Source organism: Galleria mellonella, unplaced genomic scaffold, assembly GCF_026898425.1.
Source record: "Galleria mellonella isolate WM207_F2 unplaced genomic scaffold, CSIRO_AGI_GalMel_v1 utg132, whole genome shotgun sequence".
Taxonomy (NCBI): Eukaryota; Metazoa; Arthropoda; class Insecta; order Lepidoptera; family Pyralidae; genus Galleria; species Galleria mellonella.
In genome coordinates, this window is record NW_026441989.1 from 2,538,376 (window position 1) to 2,561,315 (window position 22,940).

At 30.3% G+C, this 22,940-nt stretch overlaps 4 protein-coding genes across 10 annotated transcripts in view; 2 read left to right on the forward strand and 2 right to left on the reverse strand.

The window, feature by feature from the left end:
• Positions 1-5,196, forward strand: part of LOC113518225 (uncharacterized) — a 37,673-nt gene extending 32,477 nt beyond the window's left edge. For all 4 annotated transcript variants that reach the window (XM_031913164.2, XM_052903111.1, XM_026903039.3 and 1 more), the window contains one exon: positions 255-5,196. In XM_031913164.2, the coding sequence (XP_031769024.2) occupies positions 255-1,966 (1,712 nt within the window). In that variant the 3' untranslated portion in view covers positions 1,967-5,196. The remainder of the gene's footprint in view (positions 1-254) is intronic.
• LOC113518226 (DNA-directed RNA polymerases I, II, and III subunit RPABC4) lies at positions 5,104-9,316 on the reverse strand. Its single transcript, XM_026903041.3, has 4 exons — positions 9,165-9,316; positions 8,975-9,060; positions 7,028-7,120; positions 5,104-5,243 (listed from the first exon to the last, which is right to left on the reverse strand). The coding sequence occupies exons 2-4, from the start codon at positions 9,036-9,038 to the stop codon at positions 5,221-5,223; spliced, it is 180 nt and encodes a 59-aa protein (XP_026758842.1). The 5' UTR covers positions 9,039-9,060; positions 9,165-9,316; the 3' UTR covers positions 5,104-5,220.
• A 195-nt stretch (positions 9,317-9,511) lies between these two features.
• Positions 9,512-22,231, reverse strand: LOC113518551 (nucleoside diphosphate kinase 7-like). 3 transcript variants are annotated; one of them, XM_052903112.1, is made up of 8 exons: positions 21,867-22,209; positions 20,637-20,914; positions 19,961-20,122; positions 18,807-19,005; positions 17,620-17,865; positions 17,006-17,119; positions 15,481-15,588; positions 9,512-10,117 (listed from the first exon to the last, which is right to left on the reverse strand). In XM_052903112.1, exons 1-8 carry the CDS (start codon positions 21,867-21,869, stop codon positions 10,100-10,102), a joined length of 1,128 nt encoding a protein of 375 aa, XP_052759072.1. In that variant the 5' UTR covers positions 21,870-22,209; the 3' UTR covers positions 9,512-10,099. The 3 variants fall into 3 exon arrangements, with proteins under 3 accessions (XP_052759072.1, XP_031769085.2, XP_031769086.2); XM_031913225.2 differs by lacking the exon at positions 9,512-10,117 and having other exon boundaries at positions 14,596-15,588; positions 21,867-21,900; positions 22,185-22,231; XM_031913226.2 differs by lacking the exon at positions 9,512-10,117 and having other exon boundaries at positions 14,596-15,588.
• Positions 10,991-14,557, forward strand: LOC113518398 (ARL14 effector protein). Of its 2 annotated transcripts, none has more exons than XM_052903113.1 (3): positions 10,991-11,135; positions 12,109-12,252; positions 14,374-14,557. In XM_052903113.1, exons 1-3 carry the CDS (start codon positions 11,020-11,022, stop codon positions 14,453-14,455), a joined length of 342 nt encoding a protein of 113 aa, XP_052759073.1. In that variant the 5' UTR covers positions 10,991-11,019; the 3' UTR covers positions 14,456-14,557. The 2 variants fall into 2 exon arrangements, with proteins under 2 accessions (XP_052759073.1, XP_026759102.1); XM_026903301.3 differs by lacking the exon at positions 10,991-11,135 and adding an exon at positions 11,666-11,978.
• Positions 22,232-22,940: the final 709 nt, after the last annotated feature.

Genomic DNA, 22,940 nt, shown 5'->3' on the forward strand with positions numbered 1-22,940 from the left:
TAAGACAACACTTATTTATATTTACAATTTTCCATTCAAGTCTCATTTTTGAACTCTATGAGTGCAATAAGTTTCTTCTCATTAGACAATGATGTATATACAAAATGCCTACAAACTATCACATAAGCGGCTTGGTATAGATATTTGAGTTTGCCTGCTTTTGCTAGGGTATATTTATGGTGTGTGTAGCAGTGTGCATTTTCTATACTATACGGAACTACTATACTTACTGCATATGTATTTATTATTTTCAGACACAGAAGTCTGCAAATCAAGATTGCCAGAGCATGAAGCTGCACATTGTTTATTGTCTTTGGGGAGTTCTAGACCTACTACATCAGCCACACCTGGTTTGATAACAAGTGCTCGACCTTCTACTTATCCGTATACTCCAACAGGTTTAGAAAGTATGAACGAAACTTCAGAAAAGATACTTCCTGTCAGTTCAGTGGATTCAGGAATTGATGTGGAAAATGAGCCTATGGATCTTAGTAAAAGTGATACGAAACCAGTTTCTAATATTCCTGAAATACCAACTGCAAGAGAATCGAGTGTTCTTGCATCATTAGCTTCAAACACTGCGAAGCTACCTCAACATCAAACTCAATGGGCTAACGGAGAACCAATGCTCCATACATATTTGACAGAACGAGCTCTATTAGACTCCAAGATAAAACAAAGCCAACTGACGTGCAATTTAACTAAATTAAGAAAAATTGATTTAGAACAATCTGCATTTACGGACACAAACAATAGTAGTGATAATGATAGTATTAATATAGTGGTAACATCAGTTAGGAATCTTGTCACGATGCCCAATATGTCGCCAAAAAATGCTAATACGTTAAAAACGACAACGAATGAAAACGATAACGTGACATCTCTATCTGCAATTACAGATAATAATACTACTGATAGAGTAAAGGATGCTTCTGTTCCTTTAAATACTGAAACAAAAATTGTTCGCACAATGAATCAAACAAATGCAGAAAATGCAAAACACGTAGTTTCTGAATATTTAAAACAAGCAAGAATAAATCTTAATCTTGTAAAGATACAAGAAGATTTGCAGAATCAAACTGATAATTCTAGTGACGACAGCAATAATTTAAAACTCAATACAGAAGATAATATGCAAATTCAAGACAAAGGCAATAAATCAGAACCTGATTCTGTTAAAATGACATCTGTGGAACACGATCCTATTGCAAGAAAAGTGGTTATAGGTGTAGGAGGTGTAGCATTTAAAGTGACTAAGGGAAAAGGATTTGAAAGTACATCTTTTCCACCTGGTCGACTTATGGAAGATGGCCGTAGAGTATGTGATTTTTGTAATAAAACTTTTATAAAACCATCGCAACTGCGATTGCATCTCAATATACACTACATGGAGAGGCCATTCAGATGCAGCGTGTGTGCTGTGAGTTTCCGAACAAGAGGGCATCTTCAGAAACACGAACGATCAGGTTCGCATCATAATAAAGTTTCTATGACATCCACATTTGGCGCAGCGACGACTTTTAACCCGCGCCCATTCCGATGTTCAGACTGCAACATAGCTTTTAGAATACATGGTCATTTAGCCAAACATCTTAGAAGTAAAATGCATGTAATGCGACTTGAGTGTCTCTTCAAATTGCCTTTCGGGACATTTACAGAAATTGAGCGAGCTGGTGTTAGTTTAACGGACATTGATACAACAGATTGTGCGAGTTCTCTTGCTAGTTTACAGTCACTCGCTCAGAAATTACATGAGAAAGATCCTACGAAATTAGAATATCGTGAACCCAATGGGATGGTTATGGCATCTCTGCCTCTGGGTAGAGAATCATCTGAGGATGAAGATGCAGTTCTAGCGGGAGAAAAGATATGTGACAGTGAAAAAAGTAGTGAGATGAAGACTATTAATAATAGTGAAGGACAGGACGTAGAAGCGACAGTTAATTATAGTGCCACAGATAATTAGTGCCAAAATTATATTAAGTAGGATATTTTAATGTGCAATTTTGTTTTGTTGTTAATTTAAGGTGTAATTATTCATACTGGGGTTTCACTCAGACGTGTGAAAACAAAATGATGCGCTTTAATTATACATATTTGTATTTTGTTTCAATGTAATTGCATTGTCTTGTAAATATCTCATACTGAAGTAATTTTAATATTGTTAAATTTGCTTCCATTGTAAGGCTTACGTAATTTGTTATTATTATTAGTAATTTAAATGTAATAACAAAAAAAAAATAGAATTTAAAAAAAAATAAAATTCTTAAATTCTATTGAAAAAACAAGAAACTTAAAGAACACTTAAACTCCCTTTAGAGGTCCATGTTCCAGGTGAATAACGCTTGAAATATCAATGATACATATTACAACTATAAATTTAGTCAAGTTTATCTTGATAAGTACCATAATTACGTCTTTTGTATGTATTTTTATAAAATATATACCACAATGTATTTATACTGTACAATATCTACTTCCAAAATGCATTATCTTTAAAATGATTGGCATATCAACTTCCATAAACAAAATTTAGATGTACATACATAAAATCCTTGAAGAGTCTTCCATATCAAAAAAGTTCTTGTGCGCTAGGTATTTCTTCGTAATACTAGTTACTCTCCATTTGGGTGAATATTTGACGAGTATGAGTTCTGAAAGGGTTCCCTTCATTTATTAACAAGCAGAATTAATTGTATTATAATTAATCTCAATGTGAAATATTGTCGCTTTATCTTGTTATGATATAAAAAACAACCATTTATTGAATTATTGATATATATACGTGTGTGCATGCTTTCCGTAAGCCTAGTAATTTTTGTCTGTTATTATGACAGAACTGAAAATTATATCATTATGGTTAAGCTACTTTACCTACTTATTATATACGTAATTGAAAAGAAAAAATATTTTTTAAAATAAGTACTTATACCTACAATTTTATATTAGCTATTTGAAATAATGTAATTTTAGATATTTTCAAAGCCTAACTAAACTGGAATGTATGTATATATTTATACAAGTAAAATAAAACATAATTTGGGGACTTACAGGATCTTTACTTAAAGTTTTACTTTAGGCGTTAACACTACCGTTAGGTGTAGAAAGTGAAACATTTTTGTTTTATGTTTCACAAATTCTAACCCAATACAACAATCTCAATAACCATAATCATAAAAATGTGATGATTGTTATTAACCATAGATTGTTCAATTACTGTTAATTTAATGGTGTTTTCCTTATATAAAAGTTCAAACTTCTCTATTCAGCTAAAATTTATAATTGAACTGTGCATTAGTGCGACAAAATTAATATAGAAACAATATGGAAATAAAATTTATAGATTATAAAAGAATTAACAGAATCGGTTCAGACTAGTGAAATTATGGCGTAACACACGTATGAAAATAAACGATTTCAGAACATTTTTGAAGTTCCTTAAAAATAATGTATTTTATTAGTGTTTTTTAATAACTCGGTATGGATTTTAATGGATGTCTTTGGAATCGAATAAGTTGTGCGAGTGCTCTAGCCTAGATAGGCCTATATGAAGACAGGATAAAATTAAAACGGTGTTCATTGAAGTTTCGTTCAAATTTATACATAATCGAATCCATTTCTAACGATTTACAATATTAATAGTTTTTTACATAATGAGTGAAATTATGTAATTAAAGTTTAAGCGTGCCTTGTTAGAAGTTGCAACGCAGACAGTCCTTATTGTAAAATTTTGCTTTTTCATTACTATCATTGATTATAATATGTATATAATGTTTATATATAACCTTTATACGCTGAATCAGCGTGAAGATATCGGCCCCGATTCTGAGGCACCGTTTACCTAACTTTTCTTTTTAACTAATATTTTAATTCGATTAATTTTATAGAAACTTTTGTTTTATGGATCGTTACAGACAAAAATTATCATAATGTTGAGTTAAATCTATTAGAAAATTAACTCTTACTGTTCTTTAGAATAATGATTTCGCTGTAATATCAAATTTAAGTTTTAGAGATAGGTTTAGAAAAACAGCGCTTCAGAATTCACTCTATTAGGATCATTTAGGCATATCGAAGCTTACCGAAGAATGGCAAGGCAACGTTGAAAACGTTGCCTTGCCATTCTTCAACGTCAGTTTTCAAAAACCAATAAAATTGAATATTCTGATTAATAAGTTAAAAAGTTAAGCATGTAATCTTATTGAACTCTAACTGAAAATTTGGATTTACATGGCACTTTATATACAACATATTCTACGATTAACGTTTTAGTTTTCAATGACAGCAACTTTTTAAATAAACAATCAGAAATATTGAAAATTGTTTTCGAAAATTGACATATTATTGCTATGTTGTCACATTTTGGTTAGTTTTGAGTTATTAAGCATGTGTGTATCATCAATCGTGAAGTAAAATTGTTGCCGTATAAGGCAATCGCAAACAACTATTTTTTGTCTCTGTATAATAAAAATTACTTAAATAATATTTTAACGTAACATTGGAGGATATTGTTTTCATGTAAAATTAAATCGTAATCTTGTAAAGATTCAAATGATAGTAATGAAAACCACAAAATATGACTGAGGGCAAACATTTTTCGATGAAAAAATTCATGTAAGTAGGTACCTAAATCTTTTGTTACTTACAAAGAAATTATGTACTTACTTTATTTGTAAATTAAGCCAGCATTCAGTTGTTTTTAAAATATTTAACTATTGGCTACAACAGTATCTGATATCATTTTGTGCAATTTTATTTATGACAGAGCAGACCATATCTTCATAACAACATTCTGTGGGATGAAAGAAATAATTTTTATTATTGAGTGTTGTAAACACAGACATGTATTTATGTTTATGGTTTTGACTCAGGTTTGTTATACAATTGAATTAAATATATTAATTAAGTTGCCTGTTTCAATTTAATGTATAGTAAGATGGTATAAGAAAATAGTAAGGAAGAAGAAATATGTAATGTAATAAATTTTCTTAAAGTAGGTAATTTTTATGTTGTGTAAGCGGCCACGTTGTTATAAGAAATGTTTTCATTTTGCTTGAAAAGATTTTATATTTTGTATATATCGGATAAAAATAAAACACAAACTTGTCAAATATTTACTCATTTATTGTTTATTATACATTATATGGATGGATATTTTATAATGATAAGAATAATAAACTAAATGTAAAATATGAATCTTGTCGTATTTGTTCTTCTGCGTCAGCGAGCATCGAATACCACCACTGAGGAATATGTTCAGGAAAAAAAAGATAAAAATCTTGTACACATATACAAGTTCATACACTGACATACCTTCAACAAAATAATCGGGCTATTAACAACCTAGAAGAGAAACTAATCAAACAATTTGAAATTAGAAAATATCACACGGTCATATGCCCCTGCCCTTAGAAATCAGGCCAGCTTTAATTAATTTAAGCAATGTGCTTCAAGAATCGCTTACCTTTAACATTTGGCAGGGTGGGGGTGGGGGGAAGGGACTGTTAGTAATCATATTAATTTTCCGTCACGGATTTCACTCGTAACTTGCCTCCTCATCTAGGTTTCCAGTTTAACAATTAACAAAGATACGAATTATAATAGCCCCCATAAATAAAAACACTTTCAAATAGTTGATTTAATCAAAAATTTAAAAGTACTTAGTACAAAATAAACTATTGTTTTTTTTTTTTATGACTAAACTATTTTTTTTTAGATAACCTTAACCGTCTACCGGATACATGTGGCACATTTCCCGTGTTGGTTGCCGTTTATACATGCCTTTTATATGTTTAGGAGATGTATTCAATATCCAAGCTTTATCTTCATTTAAAGCTTCAAAAATAGCAATCACTTCTACTAGAGTTAATTTTGATGGGGAGCAAATTAGGAGTCGAGTAAAAATCTGCGAAGGAATATGAGAATGTCTGTTACTTTGCAAATCTGATTCGGAAGATTGGCGACAAATGTTATTATTTATCATGCAGTGAAATCACAAAATGAAAAATAAATGAACAATACTTACTTGCAAATTTTCATAGTCTATACACACATATAATATTAGGCACATATAAAATTCACAATCATGCTCATAGATATTAAATAATAATACACATATAAGCTTCTACGACACACATACATTTTTCTGTTAGTGTAAATTTAATGTATTTTGCAGAATGAATATGAGGAGCAATAGAAAAAAATTGCCATTTACTAAAAAAAAAAAATAGTATAAACTAACATACAGTTTGAGGGTCTAAATCAAGGTTCAAAAATCAAATCAAAAAAAAGGAGAAAATCTTTAGAAAAGTTTTACTGTTAAGGTTTTTTCATTTTAATAAAAAAAGTTCTAGAAAGGTCTCAAAGACTGCAAAAATTATTATTATCAAATCAAATATCATAGCTGTCGCATAACATTAAAAAAAAAACAGATGAAATAAGAATGTTCATTTTTTAATTCACTCACAAATTACTATTTTATGCTCATGAGTTTGAAATAATTCAAATCAGTAATAATTTGTGAATTATTCAGTTTAAATTCTTATGAAAATTGAATTATTTGTAATAGTTGTTGAGGAGCTATAATATATTTATGAGTTCTGAATTATTATAAAACAATTTTGAAAATTTAACTTTGGCTCAGCATCTCATTGACTTTTCGTCATCTTTTAATAAGTACTTTGATGTTGCTATCTATATATTGCATTTTAAATTATTTTACTTTAGTTATTTTAGTTTATTTAAATGGGACAGCAAAATATAATATGTAAAGCTTTGTAATTCTTCTGGTTTAGTCAGGTGGAGACATTTTTATTTAAATTTAAATATTAGTTTAATGGGCCTAAAATATTCAGAATTGTCATAAATTTGTAAACTTCATAAACATAAATTTAAATGAAATCAGTATTAAATCAATCTCATCAATAGACAATACTCAGCATAGCTGATAAGTTTGTTAATACTGCAGGTTAAAAAATAGCACACACCACATGCCACAAGACTATCTTATAATATTTTAAAAGGATACATCTTTTTGTTCTTTTCTTGTACATAATTCTGTAACCACATTCTCTGCATCGTATAGGGTCTTTCGTTTTTATTTCATTTTCTCTATGGCATTCTGAAATAAAAAAAATATATATAATGATATACACTTGTGGTCAAACTGATAAGTATAAATTGGGTTACTAGGTAGCCTTAGCTCTAGCCGTAGGCAGAAATGATTTAGTTATTTAGTTTATTATGCAAGTGCAGTATACACACCAATATTTAACATAATAATTACTTTTTGAGTTTATCAAGGTAAGTAATAATTTATTAAAATAGGTAATTTTGATTATAGATTAATAATAATTAATTTAAAACACAAAGGAAGAGGTTTAATCAACAATAATTATATTGTGATAAAATAATTTAAAAAATAAATTTATAAAAAATATTGACTCTTACGCCAACCATTTAATTAAGTTACATGTAAGTATATTCACCTACATATGGTTACATTTATATTTTAGAGTCCAATAATCCAAATTTGTCTCATTGATCTGTTTTCAAATTTAAGTTACAAAAGTATGGTTTGTATATTAAATTGTGATGACCTACAGCAATTTATCTGTATAAATATAACTGATATATTATATCACAAAACTAATACCTAGTGTATCAATGTTATGTAGGTACATATTATATAACTTTAATTCATCATAATACATCTTATTTTACAAATACAATATAAATTTCATATAGAGAAAAAAACCCCTTCATAATGAATATAACAAATTATTTCTTCATGTAACTTAACTACACTCTTAACAGTAAAACAGAACATCATCTCATTTAACAACACACATTTGTAGGTTTCATAAATGATTGTTTATGTATGTATGTTCTCTGTTTATTTCTATTGATTGTTTATGATTGAAACATGGTTAACTGTGTAATAGCTTCATAATAATCATATTCAAGGAAAGTTATAGGTCATATAATCTATATTAATACGTATAATAAAGTCGTAAGTGATCACTTATGAACTCAAAACAATGATTTTTAGAATTCTTGTTTTTTTTTCTGATTTGTTTAACTAATTTTAATAAGGTTTTCACTAATGAGTTGCGGTTTGCTCCATTTTACATTTAGTGTTTATTTTATTTTAATTGGTTCATAAATAAAAAAGTTATATCAATCTAAAGAATCACATAAAATGCTATAAAATAACCAATCAGTTGAATTTGCTGAAACTTTATGAAGTATATAATTATCATTTAAGTATATAATACAACATAAGACCGGATTCATGAATGGAAATGATATATGGCAACTAAATAGTCAGAAGTGTACAACGCCATTGGAAACAGCTAGTATATGATAAAACTGTAGAGGTTGAATGTCTGTACATAGAAAAAAAAAACATTAAAAACTAAATTAGGGGGATGTTAGAAATGAAATAGAACACTTGCATATATTGAAATTTTTTTGTTTTGTTGTCTATATGGGCTAATCTCCAAAATTGTTGGACGGATTTAAATAAAATTTTGCATGGTGGTACCTTACAACCGTGGTCAACTTTTTAAATACTTTTAATCATGGAAAATTAAAAAGTTAAAAACTATAGTAACTTATACAGCTTAGTATACAACCTACTTAAGTAATTTTGATCTAAGGCAAGAGTGAGAAAGGCACATGATTTGTTAATTTTGGTCCAGTATTCTAGGATATAAATAGGTATCACGCGAACAAAGTCGCGAGTATAAGCTGGTAATAGTAGTTGTTTAATATATTGGCTTTTAGACTAAGATTGGCTTATATGGGTATTTAAAGTTGCCTTAAATTAAATAAACATTTATACTTTTTATTATAGAATAATAGAATCAGGCACCCATTAGTATTTAGAGAAGAGTACAATTGTATAGCGAATAGGATCATCGTAAAAGTAGTATTTGTTGTATTTAAAAAAAAATATTTTGGTTAAACTTACCTCCACATACATATATCATGGGAACCTTTGTGGTGGATTGTTCTTTATTGCTTGTATCAGCCATAATTATTATTAACAAATATACGCTGTAAAATGAAGTATATCAATTAGTAATTTTATCTCTTGCACGTTATGTAGCATGGCATTTTAGAATGTTTTTTTTGCAATTCAGACGAAAAAGCTACAATACCTTTTAAATTATAATGTTTGTTTTAACCAACAGAAGCATAAAATTTACATAGGTTTAAGATAAATGTTTTATTCTTAGCATTAGGTATCTATAAACAAAATATTTGTAGATATAGCCTAGAATTAGGCATTACGAATTTACGATATGAAAATATTAGGGATGTTTAATAATAATCGATTTTTATTTAAATAGATTATTACTTCCTAATAATCGATTTTGTATAATCGTTTTTCATAGTAATATTAATCGACTTTTAATAAATCGATTTTATAAATTACGTGTTTAAATCGATTTTCATAAAAAGCGTTATCTACGCGACGGATGAAAAAGAACTTGAAGTTTTATAAACAACGCTATAATGTTAAGTAAGCAACCATTATTCAAGTAACTTTTATTTGTTTTAAGTAATTATTACAAAAACTAAATACTTCCTTTTTTTACGTTTGTTCCGTTGTGGAACAGGCAAAGGTCGGAGACCATGCTGCCTAGTCTTCAATCCTAAAGACTTCCATGTTGCATTGATAACCTTGAATGACTGACTTACAAAGACTGATTGACATAGACAAAGCTATTATAGATTAACTATGTAAACCCATTACATCCCCCTCACATTTCAAGAATTTTAATTAGTAATATATCTACTACATAATTTTGAAGATAGACTGGTTTCTTCATAGACCTACCAGATCTGCTATACAACCCATGATTATTTTTACCGATCCTACTTTCCAATCGTTCCCGAGGATGATTTTTTGGACTCTGTGACCTAGTACAGGAATCATCAACATTAATATTAGAATTTTTACCTCATGCACTTTCTCTGTTTTGTCTATCAGTCACCACTCTATCCTCAACCTCATTACTATTATTATCTATAGGAACAATTTACAACTTTTCCTGATTTCTGCTCTTAATTAAGTATCTTCTATTTCTGTCTAATATTTGTCCTTTATCTGTAAATATTTTATAAGAATTAGGTCTTATATCTCTTAACATTACCTGTGCATATTAATTAGGTTTCTTATTATTTTGATCTAATAATACAACTTTTTGTCCCATTTCCAAACAATTTAAGTTTCTACAATTTCTGTCATAGTAACTCTTCTGTTTTGCATACAATGATTTTTGTACTCTTAAATTTTCAATATTAGGTTTACAAATCAATGGAAGCAATTCTTGAATTTTCTTATCCATTAACAATTCACATTAATTTTTATAATAACTACTAAGTATTTATCATAAGTATATTATAAATATTATAAATAAGTACTAAGTATTTATCTTTACTTCGCTATCTGCTTTCCTAAACAAATTTTTAACTGTTTGTATATATCTTTCTGCCAAGCCATTAGACTGAGCATGTGTATTATTGGAATAGGAAAAGTATAGAGATTTTTAAATAATAGAAAAATCGTTATTGTCGCATATCTCGGTTATTCTTTTTTTTATTATTATTTATTTAAGGACAACCAACAAAGCATACATTTATATCTACTTAAAATACATTATAATAAGGTTACATTATAAAATACTGTCTCAATTAAAGGCCGTCACGACATGCGTATTAATAATATATATATAACTATTAGGTTGAAAAATGATAATTATTTTAAATAAAATCGTTTGTTGACAAATCAATTAATATTAAATAAAGAAAAATCTATTTTTATTTAATCAATTATTTTACATTATTCTCACATTCTTAGAAAAACTTCTTCTTTCTCTTCTTCTTCTTTCTTATTTCTTCTTTCTTAATTCCTCATATTTTTAATGATCCTCCAATGACATAAAAGTGATAGAAGTAATAACATCAATTTCTATTTCAGACAAATTATCATACTGAAGACTAGGCAGCATGGTCTCCGACCTTAGTCTGTTCCATAACGGAATAAACGTACTAAAAAAAATATCAATTTATCTACAATGGGAAAGGCAACGAAACGAAGTTATACAGCTGATCTTCAGTAGAAAGTTTGTATTTTAAGACAAAAAAAATATTAGTTGTTATTTTTCTCAATTCATAGCAGGTTAGTGCATAGAAAATGTTTAATATGTCAATATTTGTCACTGACAAATTTTACATTACTAGATTATATATTCGACACCGTTTATATAGAAAGTATGCAAACAGGTTGTAGGATTATATGCCGTATAACGTTTTCTATACACTAATCTGTTATGAATTAAAAAAAAAAATAGCAACTAATGGTGGATCTTTTATCTTTTTTCTACTAATTATATTTGCATAAAAACCATATGATTTATAATTTGTATTTTATCATTCCTTCTATGTAATTCCTTGTTCTTTAGTATAATGTACTTTGTGGTGATAGTAAATGGATAATATTTATTTTATTTATTGGGCTTTGGCTAGAAGTGATTGCTATATGTATATACTAGTATAGAGATCTAGATTATTATTTTTAGAGTTCTTGAGACATAGAGAATAATATCTGTTCTGTATTTTCGTTAACAAGTTATTTATCTGTGATACCATTCAATATTGTCAGTCAGATCTGTCCGTCAGTGTAGTCATTTATTGTTGTCATGTATTTTTTTGTTTATCTAACAAATAATATATTTATCCATTAGTCTTTTTAAAAATAATTTATTAAATTTACTTTACCTACTGGTTTTATAATTTTGATCAGTAAATATATATTTAGATAAAAGGACTAGTTATTTTAAAATTTTAATATTGGTAATAGCTGTGATAATGAAGGACAGAAATAGCGTTCATTTCCTTGATAATTTTGACCCGGAAACTTCAGCACGCGAGAGACGCAAGTTAAATCGCAAAAGTTATTTTATAAAGTAAAGCTATCTCATTATATCTTTAAGTAGTAATAGTAACATACCTACATATTTATTAATAAAACCAACTTGCAGTAAATGAATGTGATATTTTGAAATATACTCTATATTGATCTGCTTTTTGTTCTAGCCGTAAAAGTAAAAGCATTTATAATGAAAGAGGGCAAATTGCTGCTACAGGCAAAGATTTGTGCGATTGTTTAGATGAGACTTGTCCAGGTTGTCACTTTCCATGCCCAAAATGCAATTCATTAAAATGTGGCCATGAATGCAGGTAGGTACATTGTATTAAAAAATAAATTTAAAGCGTAACAAGATTTAGAAATACTAAAAATTGTTTGTTTTTGAAATATTGCCAGACTTAAGAATTTTCATAGAGACACTTAAGACTTAGACTGTTGTTTTTGTATGGGGCAGCTCTTGACCCCTTGGAGTGTGGGTTGTTGGGTGCTGGATCAGGCTGGAGAGAAACGATTTGTATTCCTATTGAAGCTCCTGGTTTCGCTCGGAAGAGTTTTTCCCTAGTTCCTTGTCGGACTGGGAGTGCATGCTGCACAACGGTAGGCGGCTTATATTTATACCCCACTGCACGATAACGAGTACTAACTCACACTGGTGAGTCTGTGCGAGCGGGACGGGGCGAGTGTGAGAGGGATGCGCGACCCTTCTGAGCAGCACCATTCGGCATCTATTTATTTATGATTTAAATATCCTTATTACAAATATTATACAATTTTTCCTTATTTCTATCGTGGATAATAAGGACTCCACATAATAAATGTTTTATTTCCCTTACAAACTATACATTCTATAAATAACTATAAAGGTAACAATTTAAATGATTAAATACTAATAAGTTATGCTAACAATTAGTACATAGAGATAACTATAAAATATCACTATAATTACAGAAATAAATTATAATGTTGCTAACAGTTTTAGTAGAAGAAGTTCATCATAAAAAGTTCTTTCTTTTTATGAAATTAGCCAAATGCTTTCCCCTAGAATTTTGTTGCCCAATAACAAAGTTTTCTATTTTCATCTCATCATCTTTCTTTTTGCCTATTTTAATGTGGAAGTCTACCATCAATACTGTGTATTGAGTACTAGAGGAATGTATGGTTCTTAAATTGTCCTCACACTTTGATTCCACATTTATTATCAGAGTGTGTTATATTCAGTGCATATACCTGTGTAACTTTCAGCAAATATCTATTGGTAATTCTGAATACCAAGTATTTGTATAGGTAAGGGTTGTCCCTTACCAACACATTCTTTATTTTTATGATATTATTAATGAGAAACTTGCAAACAATGAACCTACTACCACCACAGGATGGATGGATTCCCTTCTGGTGGAGGACAAGTTACCAGATTCAAGGATCATCATATCTTCTGCCTGTCCTTGGGTTTCAGATAATTCTATAATGTCCCAGTGTAATTTCTTCACCTCTTCTTCCAGTTCCACAATCTTCTGATCGGTCCTCAAAATTCATGCATTATAAATTGCCAGGTCTAGTTGTTTTTGTTGGTAACCAAATTTCTGTACACCCTCTGTTTCACCATTACCATGACTGTTAACTTGTTCTTTTTTTTTTATACAATGTAAAATGGCAAACAAGCTGATGAAAAGTGGTAACCGTTGTTCAGGATTAGCCACCAGGGAATGGAAGTCATTTTTGGTGTTTACTATTGAGCGGGTTTTGCCAATATTTGGCACACTTGGCAGGTGGGTTAGCTACCACAGTTCGGCTTTATGTGATGTTTTAAGAGGGATGCTGCTGCCGATCTCTCCACCATAAGTTTCCCTAGTTGCATCTTACGGCACCCACAGAAAAGAAAAGAGTGGCATATTATATGTTGGGACCAAAACTGAGTTTATAAATGTATATTTATTTATTAGTGCATTAAAAAAATTTAAATATTTTTGTATTAGAAAGTTGAATGATTGATGACTCCTTTGACTGTGGTAAATCGCTAAACTTATTACATTAAGCCCCTGCTACTGAAATCTGTGGGTATAAGGTTTTTAATGAACCTTGGTTTAAAATAATGATGAGCAGAAATATAATACGGGTACAATGAACTTGGGTTGCCTGCTCTAAGCAATAAAAAAAATGGGGTCTAAAATATAAATTTCTCAGAAACTTAATTTTTTCATATTTTTAATATAATTTGAAATTAAATTATGGATAACAAAATTGACACAATAATAATAAATAATTTATCATTTTTATAATCTATACAATATTCGTATATATAATGGTTACCTTTGGTAATAATTTTATGCCATAGTTGCAACCTTATTGCGATAATTAATTGTTAGCAAGATTTTTTATTTATTTGCAAAATAGCAATGTCAAAATTTTTTAAAAACACTTTTTATTGATTACAGGGTAAACAGGAAATGGATGTATGATAAAATTGAAATAGAAGGAAATGATTTTGTTATCAAAAATGAATATAAAGCTAAATAAATATTAAAGAGGAATAATTTTACTGTATGTATAAAATAGAAATTCATCATATTATGAAATTATAGTAAAGAATTGAAATAAACAACACTTCAATCTCACAAATATTTTTTATTTTTGTCAAATGAAATATAATCCATTTTTTTATATTTTTATTGAAATTTAAAACAGGCTAAAAATTATAAGTTTTTTGATGATGGATGGATGTTTGTTACTTTTTTATGCAAAATTTCTGAATGGATTTGAATAAAATTTGCTTAGATTATATACTGCAGATACAAATACAGACAGAGCCTCGAGCTTGAAAAACTTCAACTTTTTATCAGCCAATTGTCAAATTAGCTGACTTTTTTATTAGTGTTCTATATACTTAAAAAAATACAATTACAACGTATATTAACGTCTCTGTGTTTAAGTAAAATGAGTTACTGCATACTAAAATAGAGTAAAAATTATAAGACGAAAAATATAATTAATAAAAAAAATAATTTATAACTGGTAAATATCTTCAATTTTAAGCATAAATATAATTATAAATATCACCATTTTTTTTTATGAATTCGGGATATTTTTAGTAAGTATGCGAAAAAATCCCTACAAATGAGATAAAATTCCCGAAATAAGGTGGATTTATTTCAATAAGAAATAAATTATTTTTAATTATTATTCTTATTATGTGCTATTTTTTCCCATATTATAAATATAATATTTACGTAGATACATATATACATACAGATATTATTGAATAGGTATTATGCAGACTTTGTCATTTGACCGTCAAAATCCAAATCTAAAGACTTGTATACGTATATATATGGACTGGGTGGGCCGTGCCCATCCTAGAAATGTTTAGTGCTCACCCTGGGATCAGGCGCGGAGTTTGTTAGCTATGACCAAATATGTTTAAGAGTGCATATGCGTCTTTTTTAAAGGGTCAGGCCCCCTAGAAAATGATCTTAAATACGCTATTGTAAATGCCTAATCAGAATCTACTAATCATTGGCTAAAAGTTTAAAAAAATACTCTACTTCTAGTTCGCCATCTTCAGGAAGATCTGTGCAGTGCACTGCGTTATGAATAATATTCTTTCCATATTGTGCTCTGATTGAATCTGGATAGAGCTGTCGACACACATCCTGTCAACAAATATAGCGAGCCGTTATTAAATATATGTATTTGGTCTTCAATAATTGATATAAGGTAGATAATTGAACTAGGCATAAATGTTACATCTATGCCAGTATTTGTAAAAGACGAAAGGAAATTTAGATACCTACCACTTTGTATATAAGAAAGGTACATATTTGACGATTTCAATAATAATTAACTACGATGGTATCCAGGGCAAATTGCGAGGTGGTTCCTTTTAATACTACTATGGTGGCAAACAAGCAGACAGTTCGTCTAATGGTAAATGAGGTTGCCGTAGTAACGTCTATGGATGCCTGTAACACCAGAGATGGCACGCGCGCGTTGCCGACCTTTAAGAAACCTTAATACGCCTCTTTTTCAAGAACTTTTTTTCAGTTGACCTGATAGTTAGTTTCTTCTCCACTTATTTGGTTTAGTTACTCCATATATAAACTCACGTGATGTTATAACTACGTGTGTGATTACAAATTAAACAATTTAGTCGTAAATATGTAGGTATTTATAACTAGTCAGTTTCTCATAATTATTTTCTTTTTTTTATGAAAACATGGAAAGGTAAGTAAGTTAATGGCTCATCTGATAAGAAGTATTACCATTTATGTGTTGCAATTCCTGACTCTACAGGACTACATTGTGCTTCAATTTCAAATTTTTTCAAATCGAAAGACAGTCATGCATGCTAGAGTAGCAGCTTAGTGGTAAAAACATAAATAAAAAATGTATATATCTATGTTTTCAACATATCAGAATTTTCTAATTATTTTTTTACGGTTAACCATAGCAGAAGAATAAGCGTGTTTTAATCGATTATTTTAAAGAGTCCTTTATATACTTATCTGATAAAAATAGTTGATGCTCGCCACTGTAGTGATACATGTACCTAATAATAACTTTCTTCAAGTAGGGTTTACCTTATGTATGATAAAGATGTTATTAAAATCGTTTCAGAATTGTCAAACATACATAAATACGCAACATATGAGTACAAAGAAGTTTAGTGGCTTTTGTTTTATTACGTTACTAAAAAATATGTACTTAGTATTAAAGCATCCTTTATCTATATAATTAAAATCAAATTACTTCAAATATGCTGGATGCAATATATAAAAAAATAATACTTGTCGTACTAGCGACCTGCCAGTACAGGTCTAAGGGGGCGCGTGGTTGGGCATCGCTTGGAGGCGCTAAAGTCCGAAAGAGCTGTCGAGTAATGTTATAAGAGGTAAAAGAGGCGCGGGTCCGGTGAGGGCAATATTGTTCCCGGAATTTCCGACATCGAAATTGATGACGACTTTTTCGGAAAGTCCCTTGACGCGGCTTTTCCTTTAATTACTTGTCCAGGAGGGCCAGGGACTAAGGCTCTCCTTGCGACCTGTTAAATTATGTAAGCAAAAAACATACTGGATCTCTTGGTCCGCATAGTTTTCTAAATTCGCAGACACAGTTCATGTTGGGGTCTACGCATTTAATTTCCAATGAGATGCATTTTCCTTCTGCCATATGAATACACATAGCCTGAAAGTACATCGGAACTCATATAAACAATCTAAATTATTAGATAGCAGTATAAAAATCTTCATATGGGATCCCGCCTGAAGACAGTATGAAATATTTTTTAAGTTATTTCCATTGCAATAAATATTGGCCAACAATATCAAAAACTATTCCAAATTTCAAATCGATAGCATTAGTAATTGTTGATATTAAGTGCTGCGATAGACAGACGGATGGACGGACAAACAAAATCACACTAAAGGGGTTTTTTGTGCCTTTTTGGTATGGAACTCTAAAAAGCAATTGATTTTTTAAATAGATACAAATAAAACAGTGACTCTGATTTTAGATATTGATTGACACTATCGGGGTATTAGCGAGTGATAATGTTTGAGGATAAAGTCAGGTTAGTTCAGTTCATTGTAACGAATTCACCTTACCAGGATACGAACGAACGTGATCAGATACGGTATTTCAATAAAGCAGTAAGTAGTAGTTAATGTAATTAAATAAACAGTAACCTCGTATTCGGGGAGAACTCCTTTGTATATTTCATAAAATTCTTCTGCATTTGCTAATTTTACAGAAAACATTGCCATAGCCGAAATATAAAACTTTCCAGATGTTGATATCTGTTCAAGAATCGCGCCCACATTTCCATCGAGCACAGCATGCGGTTTTATAACACAACAGGTGCAATCTTTGAATGTTGCTCGGAATGGAATACGTGGTATACCTTGATCGTTACCAAAAAATAATTCCAGCATCTATAATAATGAGGTATTCAATGTAGTTTTTTGTAAGTTTATATTTAAATATAGTTATCCATTTTTCATTAAAGCATTAAAAAATATTTAATAAACTTGAACTTCAGTTTGTATGCAGTTTATAGTTATTTTTTTAATGGATGGTTGGAATGGTAACCCCACCAGCTATTATCAGTGAAGGATGATAGGTGAGGATGAAGTAGGTCAGTTAGCCCATCGTGCCGAATCAACAAGAATTGTTTTTTTAATGGATGATAATGGCAATGTGGCTGTCAAACTCCCTTACAATCCCTTTCCCCCTGCCGTTTATGGTTAGGTACATGTAAAGTAATAAGTAGGTAGATATAAGATACGCGCAGATGAATCGAAATGAACGATGTAATGTGAAGGATAAACAAGTTGAAGTGTTAATGTAATGGCCAAAGATGTCGAAACGCTGATAATCCTTGGTTTTTCAGCCTGTATCATAAAGGTTTTCGCGTGGCGATCTCGTACAGGAAAATGTAGTGTCGTTGTACCAGTTTTTTTTTAATAGATGAACATGAATTGGTAACCCCGCCTGCGCTATCGGTATACACCAACGAGGCACCAGTGAAAGATGATAGGTGAGAATGAATGCAGGTCAGTTGGCTCACCGTGATGAATTCGACAAGAATTAAACATGTTGGTTTCCAGGGGGAACCGCCTGGAGGTACCCCTGAGAGGGTCAATTGCTAGCAACGGGGCTATTAGACCTCATTACTAACAATCCTTTTTCCCTCCGCATCTTAATTGTATTGCCGGGATTCAGCGGGTGCAAGCAGAAACTATATAGAAATGATAATGTATGATGCAGGTAACTTACACCTTATGAGGGAGGCCTAATATTTATATTTAGCATTGACAATTAACGGCTTATAAAAATATCAGATAATTTAAAATTACAAAGATATTTTTTACACCTGTGACGCCTCTTCTAGTGTGTTACAACCATGGGCAACATTTCTAAGTTTGTTTTCGCCATAGAGATGCCGCAAAGTACCCGGTGCAGCATCTTGCGGATCTGTGGCGCCCAGGCAACTTCTCCATTTTTTTACTGCATCGGTAGCCACCAGTTCCAAACCGATCACTTCGCCCGTAGTTACATAGTCTATGATAATCCTGTATATTTAACAACGAATTTATGACAAAAAATCTAAATATGTATTTCTGACTCTAGCTTTTCCCTCGCTATTTCATTCATACACGTGGATTTCAGAAGTAGGAAAATTAATGAAATATACTTTTAGATATGTATCAAGATAAAACATATCTCAGATTTTAAGTTAAATCTTCAGGAATAGAACTGTGAAAATAGCATTTAATTTGATGCAATAGTTTATGTGTGATGCGCAAACAATGAACAAACATACAGACAGTCAGACAAATAAAAAAAAATGTTTTTATTAATATTGCTTTTATTAAGAGCATTTATATTATTTTTCCTTAAATGTCTATAATGTAAAGATATTATCTAGTTACAATTGTGTTATACTAATTGATCCCGCGAACTTCGTATCGCCTAACAGTAGATTCTTTAATTTTTTACTTTATTAATATTTATTCTGCTATTAGGGATGCCGGATAAAAAAGCTAACAGCTAGTAAGATAAAAAAGAAAAAAGAAGGTAATAAGTTAACAATTACATTATGTCAAAAAATAAAAATTATAAAACAGCCTAGTCAAAGAACTTCTCCACTAACACAATTTTATGGTAAAAAAGTTCAAAAAGAATCATTTGTATGGGAGTATAGAAGTGTTTTTATACATTTTCAGGCAATTTTTTAAAATTTTCTGTCCGTAAGAACCATCTTCGTACGTCAAGGAATATTCTAAAAAAAGAATTAGTGAAATCGATTCAGCTGTTCTCGAGATTTGCGCTTAGCAACACATTCAACGTTTCATTTTTATATTATAGATTAATAAGATTAGAAAATTGGATGGGTATTGCTAGAATGTCGACTCCCCGAGATAATTTTTAAACTGTAAAAATATTCTGGTAATTTTTTTGAATCTTTATTATTATGTCTTATCTAAGGTCTGAATTTAACAATTGGATTATAAATATTTTACGTACGGCAACATATTATTTCCAGCAATACTTTTATACAATTCCATTGCAAAATTTTTGCTGATTTTGCCATTTTTCATACGAACTATTCGGAATCCTTTTTTCATGATGAATGTGATTATTTTGCCATGTGCACTTGAAGGAACAGGTTTGATGAGCGCGAATGTACTGAAATAATTGAGTATTGTATAGGAACAAAAATATGTTTTTCTAAAAGCGGAGGCTTTTTTATTAGTATGGAGTAATGTGATTCTACACACGACACTAGTAAATCGAATAAAGTTCTAATATTTATCATTATTATTATTTTCAGCAGTTATAGTTGTCTCTTGCTAAATAAACGAAGACTTGCGTAAGGAACGATTTTCCAGATTGTTCGCAATCTGCAACCACTGTCATCTGCAATATATTTTAGACTACCTACATTAGTGGTGTAGCGATTTAGTAATTTCGAATTTAGCACAATAGTAATTTCTATTCATGAAAATTATATAAGGTAATCTAAGATTACATTATATAATACTCATAAATAGAAATTACTAGTATATTTTGTATATTATGTATTTACAAAAATCTATCTGTCAGTTAATTATTAATTACTTAGTGTGAGATTATTTGTAAATGCTGTGTGAAAATAATATAACCTCCAAAGTTTTTATTTATTAAAACTTGAATGTCTCACCTTTGTACATTATTAAATAAAGTTCTACGTGTAGCCGGCGCACAATCTTTAATATGAAGTAATTTAGAGAATATGTTTACTATGTTACCAATTTGTAACATTTCTATTTTTAGTGGTGGCAGTTGCACTCTTTTCAGTAAATTTTTGCCTTTTTTAGAATTTATAATTTGTACTGAATTATCAAAAGGGAAAAAATTTAAGACTAGATCCACTACTTCGTCTGCATCTGCGTCGTACATTTCACATAAGAATGTGTACTTGTCAAAGTAATCGAACACCTGAAAATACTTTAGATCTGAATGTAATTCTAATTCAGATTTACAAAGATGACTGCAAAATTCTCTCAATGACTGCAAAAAAACTGCAAAATTTTTCATTCGTCTTTGTGTAACTAGATTCTTATTAAACTATTCCTTTACCAACTTTGATATAAGTATTTCCGAAATTGTCATATACCATGACGATGGATGATAATGAAACGGTACCCCGCCTGCACTATCGATATATGCTGACGTGACACCAAAGATAGATAGGTGAAGATTAAAACAGGTCAGTCAATTACCTTGGGTCATAATCGTGACAAGTTTATTACGATGGGTTTTATTCCAATTTCGAGAGTAGCTACGTGTCGGTTGAGTGGAATATAAGCCTCCGTTCATTACTAAAAAACAGCAGGTCTTAAGAGGTGAAGAGACTCAAGGTAAGCCTCGAAGTTCAAGAAAGGCACTAAGATCTAAGGAGAAATCATAGAGGGATCACGTTCATGTTCCTTTTTCACTGTCAAAAAATTGTTCATTTTAATAAAGAATTCGTTAACATTTGTTCTTATCTGGTGCTTGTCAGGCACCGTTAAATCGTTACATCAGAGGTAAATCAGTAAAATGTGACGTGTGGGAATTCTTTTTTATTTTTGTTGGGGCACTATAGAGTCATAATAAGTGTGGATGAAGTTAGATCAGTCGGCTTTGTTGTGATTAATTTACTAGGTATAAATCACCATGGTTTCTAGGAGGAATTAGGTGAAAGTCGACCTGACAGGGTAATTGCTACCAATGAGGACATTAGTGCCCATTCTAGGCTACTTCTATCCATGAAGCGATGACTTCAGAAATTGCATGCAGTCAATGGAAGAGATCAGATTTGATTGAGATTACAAGTGTCAATTGAATGGTAGAAATCACGAAAAACTATGTATTATATCTCTACTTAATAAAAAACAAACCGACTTACCATTGTTAAAATTGAATGTATTTCTCCAGTATACCTAAAAAGAAATTTCTGTTTATTATACCTAATTATTATTTATTTTATTATTTCAGCCGTTAACTATCCACTGCTGGATATAAACCTTCTCCATACGGGGGTTTGGCAGTAGTTGCCATGCTTGGGCAAGGTTAGGCTTTTAGAGATGTTTTAGGAGGAACGCTACTATCCATCCTTCGCCCTTCCTTAGTCGCTTCTTAAGACATCCACGGGAAAGGTACTTATTATAATTTAGTTTAATGGAGACAAATCATTTATTTAAGTATTATCATTATTAATAAATACCCTTAAAATATTTTAAGTTACTTTCTTTACTTGCTTTTTACTGTGACACTTTTATATTTCTATAATGGCCATCATTTACGATTGCTTGCCAGTGTCCGTCGGACTCAAAGAGTAAGTAATATACATAGTAATTACTTTTGGCATGAAATATACCTACTGTACTATTGGCGCCCAACGTGGGTCGGAAAGCGCAACTGCAGGTCTAATTTTGAATATCAATCCAATTTATTGACAAGGACCATTTTATACTGCACTTATGAAATAACGGTTACGAATTAAGTTATAATTGGGATCGGTTTACAATAGTTTGTATTGGCAAGTTACACAAAAAAAAATATGCATCTATCAGAACAATATAGAACCATTATGTCGCTAGTATTACAATTCGAGAGTGTAAAACGTCTCAATTTCAATATCAATTTATTGGAATTTATTTTTAAAGTAACCCCACTGGTTTCAACAAGAATTACTTCAAACCGAAATTTACTAGTTTATCATGTAGCGGCTTAGTTATTCGGGCAGTATTCTATTTAAAAACTTGTTGGTTACACTGTACACATTTATTTAACTGAAGCAACAAATTGATAAACTGGGTTAAACTTAGATGAAGTTAGATAAGTGAGAAAATGCAGAATGGAGAAGAATACAGTTTTTTTAATTAAAAAATCAATAAAGAAAACGAAATCTCTGTATGATTTTTCTTTACAGGATACGTCATCAACAATTTCTATTAGAATTTTGCTTAAGGTTTCTGAA

Excerpts from the sequence above, each read along its gene's own strand:
- LOC113518226 (XM_026903041.3), bottom strand. The coding sequence starts at position 9,038 with ATGGCTGATACAAGCAATAAAGAACAATCCACCACAAAGGTTCCCATG. Across the intron at positions 7,121-8,974 it reads CATGATATATGTATGTGGAG|AATGCCATAGAGAAAATGAA; the intron begins GTAAGTTTAACC and ends TTTTTATTTCAG. Across the intron at positions 5,244-7,027 it reads CAAGAAAAGAACAAAAAGAT|TGGTGGTATTCGATGCTCGC; the intron begins GTATCCTTTTAA and ends CATATTCCTCAG.
- LOC113518398 (XM_052903113.1), top strand. The coding sequence starts at position 11,020 with ATGGTCTCCGACCTTAGTCTGTTCCATAACGGAATAAACGTACTAAAA. Across the intron at positions 11,136-12,108 it reads CAGCTGATCTTCAGTAGAAA|CCGTAAAAGTAAAAGCATTT; the intron begins GTTTGTATTTTA and ends TTTTTGTTCTAG. Across the intron at positions 12,253-14,373 it reads AAATGTGGCCATGAATGCAG|GGTAAACAGGAAATGGATGT; the intron begins GTAGGTACATTG and ends TATTGATTACAG.
- LOC113518551 (XM_031913225.2), bottom strand. Across the intron at positions 20,123-20,636 it reads TTATTTAATAATGTACAAAG|TACATTCGCGCTCATCAAAC; the intron begins GTGAGACATTCA and ends CAATTATTTCAG. Across the intron at positions 15,589-17,005 it reads TATGCGGACCAAGAGATCCA|GATGTGTGTCGACAGCTCTA; the intron begins GTATGTTTTTTG and ends ATTTGTTGACAG.